At 38.0% G+C, this 15181-nt stretch overlaps 1 protein-coding gene across 9 annotated transcripts in view; it reads left to right on the forward strand.

Moving 5' to 3' along the window:
* The window catches only part of MYO5A (myosin VA), a 194244-nt gene that overhangs the window by 96837 nt on the left and 82226 nt on the right, over positions 1-15181 (forward strand). For all 9 annotated transcript variants that reach the window (XM_032621152.1, XM_032621156.1, XM_032621160.1 and 6 more), the window contains 4 exons: positions 7717-7982; positions 8613-8694; positions 12000-12140; positions 14397-14522. In XM_032621152.1, coding sequence (XP_032477043.1) covers positions 7717-7982; positions 8613-8694; positions 12000-12140; positions 14397-14522 — 615 coding nt within the window. The remainder of the gene's footprint in view (positions 1-7716; positions 7983-8612; positions 8695-11999; positions 12141-14396; positions 14523-15181) is intronic.

Raw genomic sequence — 15181 nt, forward strand, 5'->3', positions numbered from 1 at the left:
GAAGGTAGAAATAATTACAAATGAACCACTGTTTCAGCTAATATGGATTGTCAGACTGGTTTTAGAATTCAGGTATGTACTTTTGAAAGATGCATTCCTAACACATAAAGATACAGATAGTTCGAAAGTAAAAGGTTTAGAAAACACACACCATAATAGCTAGAAAAAAACTGGCAGACCTGTATTGATACTGGACAACAAAGACTTTGAGGCCAAAAGCAATACTGGAGATAGAGTCACTATGTATTTTTATTTTGAATTTTATTTATTGATTTATACAGCAGGTTCTTATTAGTCATCCATTTTATACATATCAGTGTATACATGTCAATCCCAATCTCCCAATTCATCACACACACACACCACTTTGCCCCGTTGGTGTCCATACATTTGTTCTTTGCATCTGTGTCTCAATTTCTGCCTTGCAAACTGGTTCATCTGTACCATTTAACTAGGTTCCACATATATGCGTTAATATATGATACTTGTTTTTCTCTTTCTGACTTACTTCACTCTGTATGACAGTCTCTAGATCCATCCACGTCTCTACAAATGACCCAATTTCGTTCTTTTTTATGGCTGAGTAATATTCCATTGTATATATGTACCACATCTTCTTTATCCATTCATCTGTCGATGGGCGTTTAGGTTGCTTCCATGTCCTGGCTATTGTAAATAGTGCTGCATTGAACATTGGGGTACATGTGTCTTTTTGAATTATGGTTTTCTCAGGGTGTATGCCCAGTAGTGGGATTGCTGGGTCATATGGTAATTCTATTTTTAGTTTTTTAAGGAACCTCCATACTATTCTCCATTGTAGCTGTATCAATTTACATTCCCACCAACAGTACAAGAGGGTTCCCTTTTCTCAACACCCTCTCCAGCATTTGTTTTTTGTAGATTTTCTGATGATGCCCATTCTAACTCGTGTGAGATGATACCTCATTGTAGATTTGATTTGCATTTCTCTAATAATTAGTGATGTTGAGCAGCTTTTCATGTGCTTCTTGGCCACCTGTATGTCTTCTTTGGAGAAATGTCCATTTAGGTGTTCTGCCCATTTTGGATTGGGTTGTTTGTTTCTTTAATATTGAGCTGCATGAGCTGTTTATATATTTTGGAGATGAATCCTTTGTCCGTTGATTCGTTTGCAAATACTTTCTCCCATTCTGAGGGATGTCTTTTCGTCTTGTTTATGGTTTCCTTTGCCGTGCAAAAGCTTTGAAGTTTCATTAGGTCCCATTTGTTTATTTTTGTTTTTATTTCCATTACTCTAGGAGGTGGACCAAAAAAGATCTTGCTGTGATTTATGTCAAAGAGTTCTTCCTGGGGCTTCCCTGGTGGCGCAGTGGTTGGGAGTCCGCCTGCCGATGCAGGGGACACGGGTTCGTATCCCGATCCGGGAAGATCCCACATGCCGCGGAGCGGCTGGGCCCGTGAGCCATGGCCACTGAGCCTGCGCGTCCGGAGCCTGTGCTCCGCAACGGGAGAGGCCACAACAGTGAGAGGCCCATATACCCCAAAAAAAAAAAAAAAAAAAAAAAAAAAAAGAGTTCTTCCTGTGTTTTCCTCTAAGAGTTTATAGTGTCAGGTCTTAGATTTAGGTCTCTAATCCATTTTGAGTTTATTTTTGTGTATGGGGTTAGGGAGTGTTCTAATTTCATTCTTTTACATGTAGCTGTCCAGTTCTCCCAGCACCACTTATTGAAGAGGCTGTCTTCTCTCCATTGTATATCCTTGCCTCCTTTGTCACAGATTAGTTGACCACAGATGTGTGGGTTTATCTCTGGGCTTTTTATCCTGTTCCATTGATCTATATTTCTGTTTTTGTGCCAGTACCATATTATCTTGATTACTATAGCTTTGTAGTATAGTCTGAAGTCCGGGAGCCTTATTCCTCCAGCTCTGTTCTTTTCCCTCAAGACTGCTTTGGCTATTCGGGGTCTTTTGTGTCTCCACACAAATTTTAAGATTTTTTGTTCTAGTTCTGTAAAAAACGCCATTGGTAATTTGATGGGGATTGCACTGAATCTGTAGATCGCTTTGGGTAGTATAGTCACTTTCACAGTGTTGATTCTTCCAATCCAAGAACACGGTATATCTCTCCATCTGTTGGTATCATCTTTAATTTCTTTCATCAGTGTCATATAATTTTCTGCATACAGGTCTTTTGTCTCTCTAGGTAGGTTTATTCCTAGGTATTCTATTCTTTTTGTTAAAAATGGGAGTGTTTCCTTAACTTCTCTTTCAGATTTTTCATCATTAGTATATAGGAATGCAAGAGATTTCTGTGCATGAATTTTTTATCCTGCAACTTTACCAAATTCATTAATTAGCTCTAGTAGTTTTCTGGTGGCATCTTTTTCTCTACCTATAGTATCATGTCATCTGCAAACAGTGACAGTGTTACTCCTTCTTTTCCAATTTGTATTCCTTTTATTTCTTTCTCTTCTCTGATTGCTGTGGCTAGGACTTCCAAAACTATGCTGAATAATAGTGGTGAGAGTGGACATCCTTGTCTTGTTCCTGATCTGAGAGGAAATGCTTTCAGTTTTTCACCATAAAGAATGATGTTTGCTGTGTGTTTGTTGTATATGGCCTTTATTATGTTGAGGTAGGTTCCCTCTATACCTACTTTCTGGAGAGTTTTTATCATAAATGGGTGTTGAATTTTGTCAAAAGCTTTTTCTGCATCTGTTGAGATGATCATGTTTTAGTTTTCAATTTGTTAATATGGTGTATCACATTGAGTGATTTCTGTACATTGAAGAATCCTTGCATCCCTGGGATAAATCCCACTTGATCATGGTGTATAATCCTTTTAATGTGTTGTTGGATTCTGTTTGCTAGTATTTTGTTGAGGATTTTTGCATCTATATTCATCAATGATATTGGTCTGTAATTTCCTTTTTTTTTAGTATCTTTGTCTGCTTTTGGTATCAGGGTGATGGTGGTCTCATAGAATGAGTTTGGGAGTGTTCCTTCCTCTGCAATTTTTTGGAAGAGTTTGAAAAGGATGAGTGTTAGCTCTTCTCTAAATGTTTGATAGATTACACCTGTGAAGCCATCTGGTCCTGGACTTTTGTTTGTTGGAAGATTTTTAATCACAGTTTCAATTTCATTACTTGTGATTGGTCTGTTCATATTTTCTATTTCTTCCTGGTTCAGTCTTGGAAGGTTATACCTCTGTCAGAATTTGTCCGTTTCTTCCAGGTTGTCCATTTTATTGGCATAGAGTTGCTTGTAGTAGTCTCTTAGGATGCTTTGTATTTCTGTGGTGTCTGTTGTAACTTCTCCTTTTTCATTTCTAATTTTAATGATTTGAGTCCTCTCCCTCTTTTTCTTGATGAGTCTGGCTAATGGTTTATCAATTTGGTTTATCTTCTCAAATAACCAGCTTTTAGTTTTATTGATCTTTGCTATTTTTTTCTTTGTTTCTATTTCATTTATTTCTGCTCTGATATTTATGATTTCTTTCCTTCTAATAACTTTGGGTTTTGTTTGTTCTTCTTTCTCTAGTTCCTTTAGGTGTAAGGTTAGATTGTTTATTTGAGATGTTTGTTGTTTCTTGAGGTAGGATTGTATTGCTATAAACTTCCCTCTTAGAACTGCTTTTGCTGCATCCCATAGGTTTTGGATCATCATGTTTTCATTGTCATTTGTCTCTAGGTAGTTTTTGATTTCCTCTTTGATTTCTTCAGTGATCTCTTAGTTATTTAGTAAAGTATTGTTTAGCCTCCACATGTTTGTGTTTTTGTTGTTCTTTTCCCTGTAATTGATTTCTAATCTCATAGCGTTGTGGCCAGAAAAGATGCTTGATATGATTTCAGTTTTCCTAAATTTACTTAGGCTTGACTTGTGACCCAAGATGTGATCAATCCTGGAGAATATTCTGTGCGCAATTGAGAAGAAAGTGTAATCTGCTGGTTTTGGATGGAATGTCCTATAAATATCAATTAAATCTATCTGGTCTATTGTGTCATTTAAAGCTTCTGTTTCCTTACTAATTTTCTGTTTACATGATCTGTCCATTGGTGTAAGTGAGGTGTTAAAGTCCCCCACTATTATTGTGTTACTGTCAATTTCCTCTTTTATAGCTGTTAGCAGTTGCCTTATGTATTGAGGTGCTCCTGTGTTGGGTGCACATATATTTATAATTGTTATATCATCTTCTTGGATTGATCCCTTGATCATTATATAGCGTCCTTCCTTGTCTCTTGTAACATTCTTTATTTTAAAGTCTGTTTTATCTGATATGAGTATTGCTACTCCAGCTTTGTTTTGATTTCCATTTGCATGGAATATCTTTTTCCATCCCCCAACTTTCAGTCTGTATGTGTCCCTAGGTCTGAAGTGGGTCTCTTGTAGACAGCATATATATGGGTCTTGTTTTTGTATTCATTCAGCAAGCCTCTGTCTTTTGGTTGGAGCATTTAATCCATTCACTTTTAAGGTAATTATCGATATGTAGGTTCCTATTACCATTTTATTAATTGTTTTGGGTTTGTTTTTGTAGGTCCTTTTCTTCTCTTGTGTTTCCCACTTAGAGAAGTTCCTTTAGCATTTGTTGTAGAGGTGGTTTTGTGGTTGCTGAATTCTCTTACCTTTTGTTTGTCTGTAAAGCTTTTGATTTCTCCATCGAATCTGAATGAGATCCTTGCCGGGTAGAGTCATCTTGGTTGTAGTTTCTTCCGTTTCATCACTTTAAATATGTCATGCCACTCCCTTCTGGCTTGTAGAGTTTCTGCTGAGAAATCAGCTGTTAACCTTATGGGAGTTCCCTTGTATGTTATTTGTCATTTTTCCCTTGCTGCTTTCAATAATTTTTCTTTGTCTTTAATTTTTGCCAATTTGATTACTGTGTGTCTAGGCATGTTTCTCCTTGGGTTTATCCTGTATGGGACTCTCTGTGCTTCCTGGACTTGGGTGGCTATTTCCTTTCCCATGTTAGGGAAGTTTTCGACTATAATCTCTTCAGATATTTCCTTGGGTTCTTTCTCTCTCTCTTCCCCTTTTGGGACCCCCTATAATGTGAACGTTGTTGCATTTAATGTTGTCCCAGAGGTCTCTTAGGCTGTCTTCATTTCTTTTCATTCTTTTTTCTTGATTCTGTTCTGCAACAGTGAATTCCACCATTCTGTCTTCCAGATCACTTATCTGTTCTTCTGCCTCAGTTATTCTGCTATTGATTCCTTCTAATGTAGTTTTCAATTCAGTTATTGTATTGTTCATCTCTGTTTGTTTGTTCTTTAATTCTTCTAGGTCTTTGTTAAACATTTCTTGCATCTTCTCAATCTTTGCCTCCATTCTTTTTCCGAGGTCCTGGATCATCTTCACTATCATTATTTTTTTATATATTTTTTAACATCTTTATTGGGGTATAATTGCTTTACAATGGTGTATTAGTTTCTGCTTTATAACAAAGCGAATCAGTTATACATATACATATGTCCCCATATCTCTTCCCTCTTGCATCTCCCTACCTCCCACCCTCGCTACCCCACCCCTCTAGGTGGTCACAAAGCACTGAGATGATCTCCCTGTGCTATGCGGCTGCTTCCCACTACCTATCTATTTTACATTTGGTAGTGTATATATGTCCATGTCACTCTCTCACTTTGTCACAACTTACCCTTCCCCCTCCGCGTATCCTCAAGTCCATTCTCTAGTAGCTCTGCATCTTTATTCCCGTCTTGCCCCTAGGTTCTTCTGACCATTTTCTTTTTTTTTTTTTAGATTCCATGTGTATGTGTTAGCATACGGTATTTGTTTTTCTGTTTCTGACTTACTTCACTCTGTATGACAGTCTCTAGGTCCATCCACCTCACTACAAATAACTCAGTTTCATTCCTTTTTATGGCTGAGTAATATTCCATTGTGTATATATGCCACATCCCCGCGTAGCCCAGGGAGATCAGCTCGGTGCTTTGTGACCACCTAGAGGGGTGGGATAGGGAGAGTGGGAGGGAGGGAGATGCAAGAGGGAAGAGATTTGGGCACATATGTATATGTATAACTGATTCACTTTGTTATAAAGCAGAAACTGACACACCATTGTAAAGCAATTATACTCCAATAAAGATGTTAAAAAAAGACAAATCCATCATAGTGGGATATTACTGACCTCTCTAAATTATTGATAGGTAAAGAAATCCAAAAATTAGTTAAGTTATAGAAAATTTGAACAAAACAGTTAACAATGTTGGTCTAATAGAATGTTTAGAGAGTGCTGATCCACTTCTAAATGGTGTCACACCATTCATGTATATAAATGAATGAAATAAGCTGCTTATTTAAGGGAGTTGATCCATGTTGTTGGTAATGGTGGTGATTTGTATCTGAAGTGATTACTTGGGAGGAGGGGAGATGAAAGAAGGAAGGGACTGCTTCAGTGGGAAGGGTCAGGGGATGAGGCTGTCAGGAGACCCAGGTTCTAATGGGAATTCTGACATAAACTTGTTGTGTGATTTTTTTTTTTAATATTTATTTATTTATTTGGCTGTGCCGGGTCTTAGTTGTGGCATGCGGGATCTGTACTTGCGGCATGCGAACTCTTAGTTGCCGCATGTGGGGTCTAGTTCCCTGACTAGGGATCAAACCTGAGCCTCCTGCATTGGGAGCATGGAGCCTTAGCCACTGGACCACCAGGGAAGTCCCTGGTTGTGTGATTTTCAACAAACTATTCTCTTGGATCTTATTTTCTTATTTATAAATTAGAGATGAGTGTTCACCCTACCTATTCCCCAGGAATGTTATCAGGTGCAGTTGAAACGTGTGAGTGAAGATGTTGAAAAATATAACGCACTAACATGGGTTAAATTAAACAAGTATTTATTGAATGCCTACTCATGCAAAGCCTGTGGAAGACAGCTGTAGGGGATACAGGGATCCCTGTAGGTGATACAGGGGATGCTTAGATTAGAGATTCTAGTCTAAGAAGTCACACAAATAACCATCAGGTTAACTGTTTATAACCCTTCAGTACCTCCCCCATGGGCCCCCATTGCTCTTAGCGGAAAGACCAGCCAGAGTATAGCCTCTGGCTTCATCTCATATATTTTCTCCCTCACTCAGCTTCAATCCCTCACATCTTTGGTTTCCCTCCCACCACAGGACTTCTATACCAGATGTCCCCTCAGCTTGGAAGACCCTTTCACCAAGTTAACACCTTCTCATCCTTCAGATCTCAACTCCATTTCTCAAGGCCCTGTCTCCTGCCTCCCTCAATAGGGCATTCTCCTTTCACATAGCATCTTAGTATAGTGTCCTCCTTTGTAGTAATTTTAATTTTAGGGAGCAATCATTTAGTTAACACCTATTTCCCCTAGTGACTCTAAGTTCTAGGAGGACAGGGTACATGTCTGTTTTTGTTTGCTGGCATATAATAGACGCTCAGTAAACATTTGTAGACAAGCTGACTCATTTTCTGACTGACTGACTGACTGAATGTGCCTGAAGAGAGATCCAAACAAGTACTGTCAGGAAACAAAGGAAGAGGTAATTTTAAAAATGAGCCCTAGAAGAGATTACAAAATGCTGCCTAGATGCTGGTTTGATGGATGATTGTGATTATCATTGATCAGCTTCAGGTGATCTTGGTGTTTGTTATAACAAAGAAATTGTGGGGTTTTAATTGTTCCCTCTTCGTTAGTATTTTTTAGTAAATTTTTGCTTAATTGATCTGGTCCTAGGAAATAACCCATTCTCTTTTGGCAGCCCAAGCATGAACCTCTCAGCATCTTCTGTGACCTCATGGCTGTGGACTTTGAGGAGATGTGTCACTGGCTCTGCCATCGGAAGCTGGCTACTGCCGCGGAGACATACATCAAGCCCATCTCCAAGCTGCAGGCCACGAATGCCCGTGATGCACTGGCCAAGCACATCTATGCCAAGCTCTTTAACTGGATTGTAGATCATGTCAATCAGGTTCTCCATTCTGCTGTCAAACAGCACTCTTTTATTGGCGTGCTGGACATTTATGGGTAAGTGTATTTGGCTTAGTGGTCTGAGCATTTCTTTCTAGAGACTATCTAGTAACTCTAAGTGGGTATTTGATTATGTTTCCTACTGGTGAGGAGAAGGGAAAATTAGAAGAGAATTTTTAAAAGTCTAATTTCATTTGCTAGTTTACCTTCTCTGGGTACCTTTCTTTAATGTTAAAACCCTTCCTGTACATTTGCACTGTACGATGCCTTTTTCATTATCTGGTTCAGTTTTTCAAAAGAGTGTATGAAATTTCTATTCCCCGTTCCTTTCTATGTGTATATAGACACTGTGCATCTGTGACCTGACAAGAGCAATGGCTTTATCGTAATTCTGATCGTTCCCTACTTGAGGGTGAATATGCCGTCCAAAGCATATACTGTTAGACGCATCCATAGGCTGCAGCCTTTAAAAAAATCTCTCTACCACCTGGCTGATGCTTATCTGCTGGGTACATATTTCATGTTACTGAGTTAAAAACCCTTATTTATCTTCACTGATGTGGAAAGAAAGTTTCACAATGTTGAGGAATTTCCTATTTCTTTCTTTCTGATTTGCACATTTTGAATATTTTTTAAAAGTTATTTCTTCCTTTTTCTCCTCTTCCCATATTATTTTTGGTTTTACAGATTTGAAACATTTGAGATAAATAGTTTTGAACAGTTCTGCATAAATTATGCAAATGAAAAACTACAGCAGCAATTCAATATGGTAAGAATTTTCTTGCTTGAATGATATTCTACCAAAAATTATTCTCTCGAATTCCTAGTATGTGTTTAAAGTTTGGTTCCAGAAATGAAGTTGTGAATTACGATTATTATCTATGGTTTAAAACAGCTAAACTGCTGAGGAATTTAGGATTAGTAAATGCTGCAACCTTGGAAAGATGTTTATGGTCCAGATTGGATTCAAGGTCATCCTTAGATTGCTGTCTGAGAATAGTGAAAACTTGGTCCAAATAAATTGAGAGAGGGAAGCCGAAAGTGTGTTAAGTAGTAATATAGCGGGTGTAAAACTTTGATCCCAGGGATATCCTTCAGTTGGTCGTTCCTGAGGCTAACTATATGTGGAGTTATGACCGTCTTAACTCTTACTTGCTGTATTAGCAAGAGGTCAGAACAAGAAAGCCAGGACAGATTCTCTTTTCTATATGTATATATATCAATAAATCAATAGATAATGTTTCAAATGAATAAATTAAAAAATAGCTGGTAAGCCTATTCTTTAGAGGTAAATATCAGAAGAAATAGCTGAGGGAGTTAAAAATGGTCACTTCCAGGGAATGAGACTGGGGTTGGGGAGGGATAGGACAAAGGATTGTTGCTCGTCATCATAAAACCTTTAAACTATTTCATTTTCAAAAAATATTGCATGTACTTTGATAAAAATTTGGACCACCTTTATTTAGCAAATTAAGCTACTTAGTACAGTGAAATAATGTAGAGGTGATCTTAAAATCTTAGGCTTATGACTGTTTCTACAAGAATATGACTGGTGTATTTTGCATCTCTGCATAAGGAACATTAATAAAAACCTATCAGAGACTAAATTGAGCTTTATTTTTTCTCAAGGTTTTCCTGAGTTTCTTAACATTTTAATCAGTGGCACAGCCTTCTGTTCTCTCCCAGTATATTGTGGCACAAGGTGACTAGAAGTATAAGGAACCAGTGCCAGCCTTATTAAGGACTGGCTAATTTGTTTATTTCTCAAGGACCTCATATCTCTGCATGTGTGTTTCTGACTCTCTCCTTTCTCTTTCCCTCTTTCTGTCTCTATCCATCTGTTTCTCCTCTCTCTCTCTCTCTCTCTCTCTCTCTCTCACACACACACACACACACACACTCACACTGCATCCTAGCATCTCTCTGCACAACTGCTCCACTCCCTCTTATCAGATGGCATATTTTTTTTTTCTGTTCTGTATATATTTTGTCAAGGTTTCTGCTTCCTCACTCACCTCACACTTCCTGTGAACCAAGCAGTGGTTGGAATGCTCCCATCCTCTTAACTTGTTTAACTCTCATTCATCTTGACTTCTTTCAGCATCAGCTTCCACTGTTAATTGCCTGTTTCCTAGTTTTTATACCCGAGAAACAGAATTTGATTAACCCAGTTCATTCGTTCATCAGAGATCTCTGGCACTTGACTAGCTGTGACTAGGAGCATGGGGTCTCACAGTAAAGAATTTGGTGCTTAGGACTGCTCCCTCAGCAGAGGCTGTGGGTAGGGCAGTGGGCAGGAGAAACATGGTGATTGGCAGGTTTAGTGCCTGGAGGCATTACCTTATCCACCAAGGATCTCTTGCCATATTGAACCTCATGCCCACCTGTCATTTTGGAAATTGAGAATCGAAAATTTTTGAGGCGCCATGGATTTTTCCAAACTAAATGTAGAGACTTGTATGAGAAACAGGCTCTAAAGTTTGGAGCAGTGTTTTTGTTGTCAATGTGGAAACTGCACTGCATGTAAATTAATGAATTTTTTAAAAGATAGGGCTCATTGTTTTGGAAATTATTGGTACCATCAGACAGGGCATCTTGCTGACACATGGTGCCCTATTTGCCTTCTCATTAATCAAAAGAACAGAAGAAATTTGCTTTCTGATTAACATGACATAAATATTCATATGGATGACAGGTTTGGTTGTTGTTGTTTTTTTTAACTAAAGCTTTTGTAGCTGGTTAGACTATAAATGCTATAAATGAGCCAAGAGCAGCATTATAATAAGTGTAAAATAAAGTGGAAAAGTTCCAGATGCGTGAGGAGAGTAAAGCATCAGAAATCTTGGTAACCCCTAAGTTTCATGGGGTTTTGGGTTCTAGGAAATATATGTTGTCTGGTAATAGCCACAGAGGGCTTATCTTCCCAGAAAAGTTGCAAGATGTGTGAGAGGAAACAAGGTGACAAAGGAGACAAGAAAGAAAGCAGAACCCTCCAAGAACAAATGAGTAGAGGTCATTAGCATCTGTAGAGACTAGAATTTATGGGTTGGCTTCATTGGCTGTGCAGCTTGAAGCAGGAGCTGCAGCAGTGGTTGGATTGCCCTTCCCTCCTGGACCAACCTAACTACCTTTCACTGAAGAACTCAGATCACACAGCCCTTCCTCAAAGAAGCCTTCCCTCGCCACCCTGTATCCAAACTGGATAAGGACTCCTGCTCTCATAGCTCGCCATTATTTTCCTCTGGAACATTATTACAGTTTGTAATTATATTTCTTGTGATTACTTGATTTCTGTTTCTCCCACTAGTCTTCAAAGTCCATGAGGGCAGAGCCCATGTCTATTTTGCTAATGGTATGCAGTGACTGGCCTAGGATAGGCAGTCAATACATATTTCTGCTAAATGCTTCAACCATTGCTTCTCAATGGAGATGAGAAGCATTTAGCAGAAATAGCAATGGATTCATAGTGGTTGCAGCTGCTTGCAGATTTGGATGTAGAAGCCAGAAAAGTGAGCCGTAGATTCCCTGACTGTGGAGGATAATCAAGGCAGACACAAAAGACCAACCGAATGTTAATCTAATTCTGAGACACATGAACTTCAACACCACAGTCCCTTAAGAGAATTACTTTGTTATGCTGCAAGCATCACCCAGAGTGTTTCAGTAGTCTGGAGGGCATCCTCTCTGCACAGTTGTTCAAGGCCAGCTAAGACATTTCTGTGCCCATGTGGTCAGCAACACTGTGCAATAATTTAAGGGACCAAAAAGTATATAGTGCAGTTTGGGATATATATCAAAAAATCAAAAAGACTGCCATATTTATCAGCTAGTTAAGTATTCACATACTTAGATTTTCTTGTTTGCCAAAAATCCTATACTGCTGAGGCTTTACTGTCTGCGGTTTATATTTGCTTTCTTATTTTGTTCTCTGCATGTAAGTCATGCTTCTCCAAGATTGTTGCTAGAAGCCATTGACTATCTCAAATTATGTTGGTGTCCTTTTATAAATGTTTCTTGACTAACATTATTTATGACAGTGATGCAGTAATGCCAACTTTTTCTTTTTCATTTCAGCATGTCTTCAAATTAGAACAAGAGGAATATATGAAAGAACAAATTCCATGGACACTCATAGATTTTTATGATAATCAGCCTTGCATTAATCTTATAGAATCTAAACTGGGCATTCTAGATTTGCTGGATGAGGAATGCAAGGTAAGTATGGTTTTCTGATGTACTTAGTATATGAAAATTGATACATCAAGGTCAAATGGTAAATGGGTTTAAGCAGAGATTCACTAGTATACCATGAGGTGCCATGGTGGCAACAAGTGTAGGTCACCCTAACTTGCATTCTGAAGGGTCACTAGACCCAAAGAGTTCAAAATACATTTGAAACCAGGAGAATCTCCCTTCTCATTGGCATTAGATACAACTACTACCAATTTTAGCCACTTTTGTTATTGATATGCTTATATTTGGTACTTTCTGTTCAGTGGTATGATATAGTTAAAGAAATGCAAGAAATTGTACAAAAGGCATTTTGAATAACACTTCTAAATATCCATAATTTTAAAATTGACTAGTTGTTCTTTAGTACTGATATATATGGTGGAGAGGGAGTTTTAGCTTTAATATTTGAAGATGCACCATGTGGAAAATATATCAGATCCCCAGCTTTACTGCTAACTGAGTTATCCTAGACAAATAACCTATCCTTTGTCTTAGTTGCTCTTTAATTTATATGCCATAAATTACCACTTAACGTAGGTTGATCCTCCTAAGAATCCAGATTTCCTGCAACATTAAGAATGCAAAGACAAATACTGTATCTTTTCACGTATATGTAGAATCTAAAAAATAAAACAAATGAATGTAAGAAAACAAAAAGAGCTTCACAGATACTAGAGAACAAACTAGTGGTTACCATTGCGAAGATGGTTAGGAGGAAGGGCAAGATAGGTGAAGGCGGGATTAAGAGGAACAAACTACTAGCTATAAGATAAATAAGAGATACAACAAAAAAAAAAAAAAAAAAAAAAAAAGAGATACAAGGATGTTATGTACAGCACAGAGAATATAGCCAATATTTTATAATAACTTCACATGGAGTATAATCTATAAAAATATTGAATCACTATATTGTACTAAAACTAATATAATATTATATGTCAACTATACTTCAGTAAACAAAAAGAATGCATGTAAAGGTGCTCTGCCTTGATTGAAATTAAATAAAATGTAAATCAAAACAAAAATGGGATACTGCTTTTTACCTATCAAATGAGTTTAAATTTGATAATACCATTTTGATATTTTTTTAACGACTTTTTTTTTTTTTGGCGGTATGCGGGCCTCTCACTGTTGTGGCCTCTCTCGTTGCGGAGCACAGGCTCCGGAAGCGCAGGCTCAGCGGCCATGGCTCACGGGCCCAGCTGCTCCGTGGCATGTGGGATCCTCCCGGACCTGGGCACGAACCCGTGTTCCCTGCATCGGCAGGTGGACTCTCAAGCACTGTGCCACCAGGGAAGCCCCTTAACGATGTTTTTGATGTGGACCATGTTTAAAGTCTTTATTGAATTTGTTACAGTATTGCTTCTGTTTTATGTTTTGATTTTTTGGCCACAAGGCATGTGGGATCTTAGCTTCCCAGCCAGGGATCGAACCCGCACCCCCTACATTGGACGGCAAAGTCTCAACCACTGGACCCCCAGGGAAGTCCACCATATTGACATTTATTGCATATATACTCTTGATGAAGGGCATGAGTTAGTACAACATATTTTTGACGAAATTTGACAATATTTGTGAAGATTTTAAATACACATACCTTTTGACTCAGCCGTGGAACTGCTGAGAATTTACCCTATGAATATGCTTACAAAAGTATTCAAGCTTTTTGTGTAAAAGGAGCCATTGTGGCAGTTTTCATAATAAAAAAAATCAGTATCAACCTAGTGGCCATAAATACAAGAATGCTATTGTTAAGAAGAAAAAAAAAATGCAAGGAGTTTATAGAATAATCCTATTTGTGTCCATGCCTTTAAAGACAGAAGGATAAAGAAATTGGTGGAAATGGTGAGAGGAGACTATTCTCTATTTTATACCTTTCTGAATTATATAAATGGCCCACTGTGTGCAAATGTTATTTTTATTTAACAAATTAAAAAAAATACATGATAGTCATGATATTTCATCTTTCATCTGTGAGGCTTTTGTTGCTTTAAAAGCATATCGAATATTTATTTGATGACCTCTGGTATAGGCAGGTTGAGTTGCTGAAGGTCTCAGTCATAGCTTTTCATTAGTCATTGGTTTGGGACCTCTAAGAGAGAAATGTGGAAGGAATGAGTTCCTAAACTGGATGTAAAATTTGTTAGGAAAGCCAAAACATGGTCTCTTGGTTGATGCATCAGAAGCATCTCATAACAATATTCACCTTGTTTTCTTCTTTTTTTCCCCCGAATGTAGATGCCTAAAGGCACAGATGACACTTGGGCCCAAAAATTGTACAACACACATTTGAACAAATGTGCGCTCTTTGAGAAGCCCCGTCTATCAAACAAAGCTTTCATCATCCAGCATTTTGCTGACAAAGTAAGGAAGTTTTATTATCTCTTTTCTTTTTGAATACTTAAGCTCAAAGAGGAAAAAAATCAGTAGTCAATAGATAGCATTTTTTTCTTTGCTGAGCTTGCATTCTTTAGCTCCGTTTAGGAAAAGTAAGCTTAAGTGTTGGCTTATTGGTTTTCTCTTTCTTTAACCTAAATGGGATTATATTAAGAAATAAATACATGTTTACAGTCCTCTATCTATAATTCTGAATTCTAAGAAACTCTGAAATCCATGTCTTTTCATAATTCATTTAGTGGCTAAGCCTGATTTTTGACCTGAATTAACATGAGGTTATTTATAGTCTTTATTTATCCCAGTTAGGCTGGATATTTATATATTTCAATGTAGAAATGTTAATGTGTTTGATTACAGATTGCTGCCTCAGATTCTGCTAAAAGATTCTGGGTTCTGAAACCCAGTGGTTTCAGAATAGAAACTGTGGACGTGTGTCACCCTCTGTGATTGATTCAGTGGGTCCCTACTAATGAGGCATGCAGACTTGCTGCTTCACAGGTTCTGTAGTATACTCAGAAAATCTGGAGCTATGACACTAGTTTATATTTCCAGGAGGTTGTGGGGTGGCCTTCTGGTAAGCTCCCCATGGTCCCCTTTAGGAACCCTTTAGGAGGGTTTTCTGAGTC

Source organism: Phocoena sinus, chromosome 2 (genome assembly GCF_008692025.1).
Source record: "Phocoena sinus isolate mPhoSin1 chromosome 2, mPhoSin1.pri, whole genome shotgun sequence".
Classification (NCBI taxonomy): domain Eukaryota; kingdom Metazoa; phylum Chordata; class Mammalia; order Artiodactyla; family Phocoenidae; genus Phocoena; species Phocoena sinus.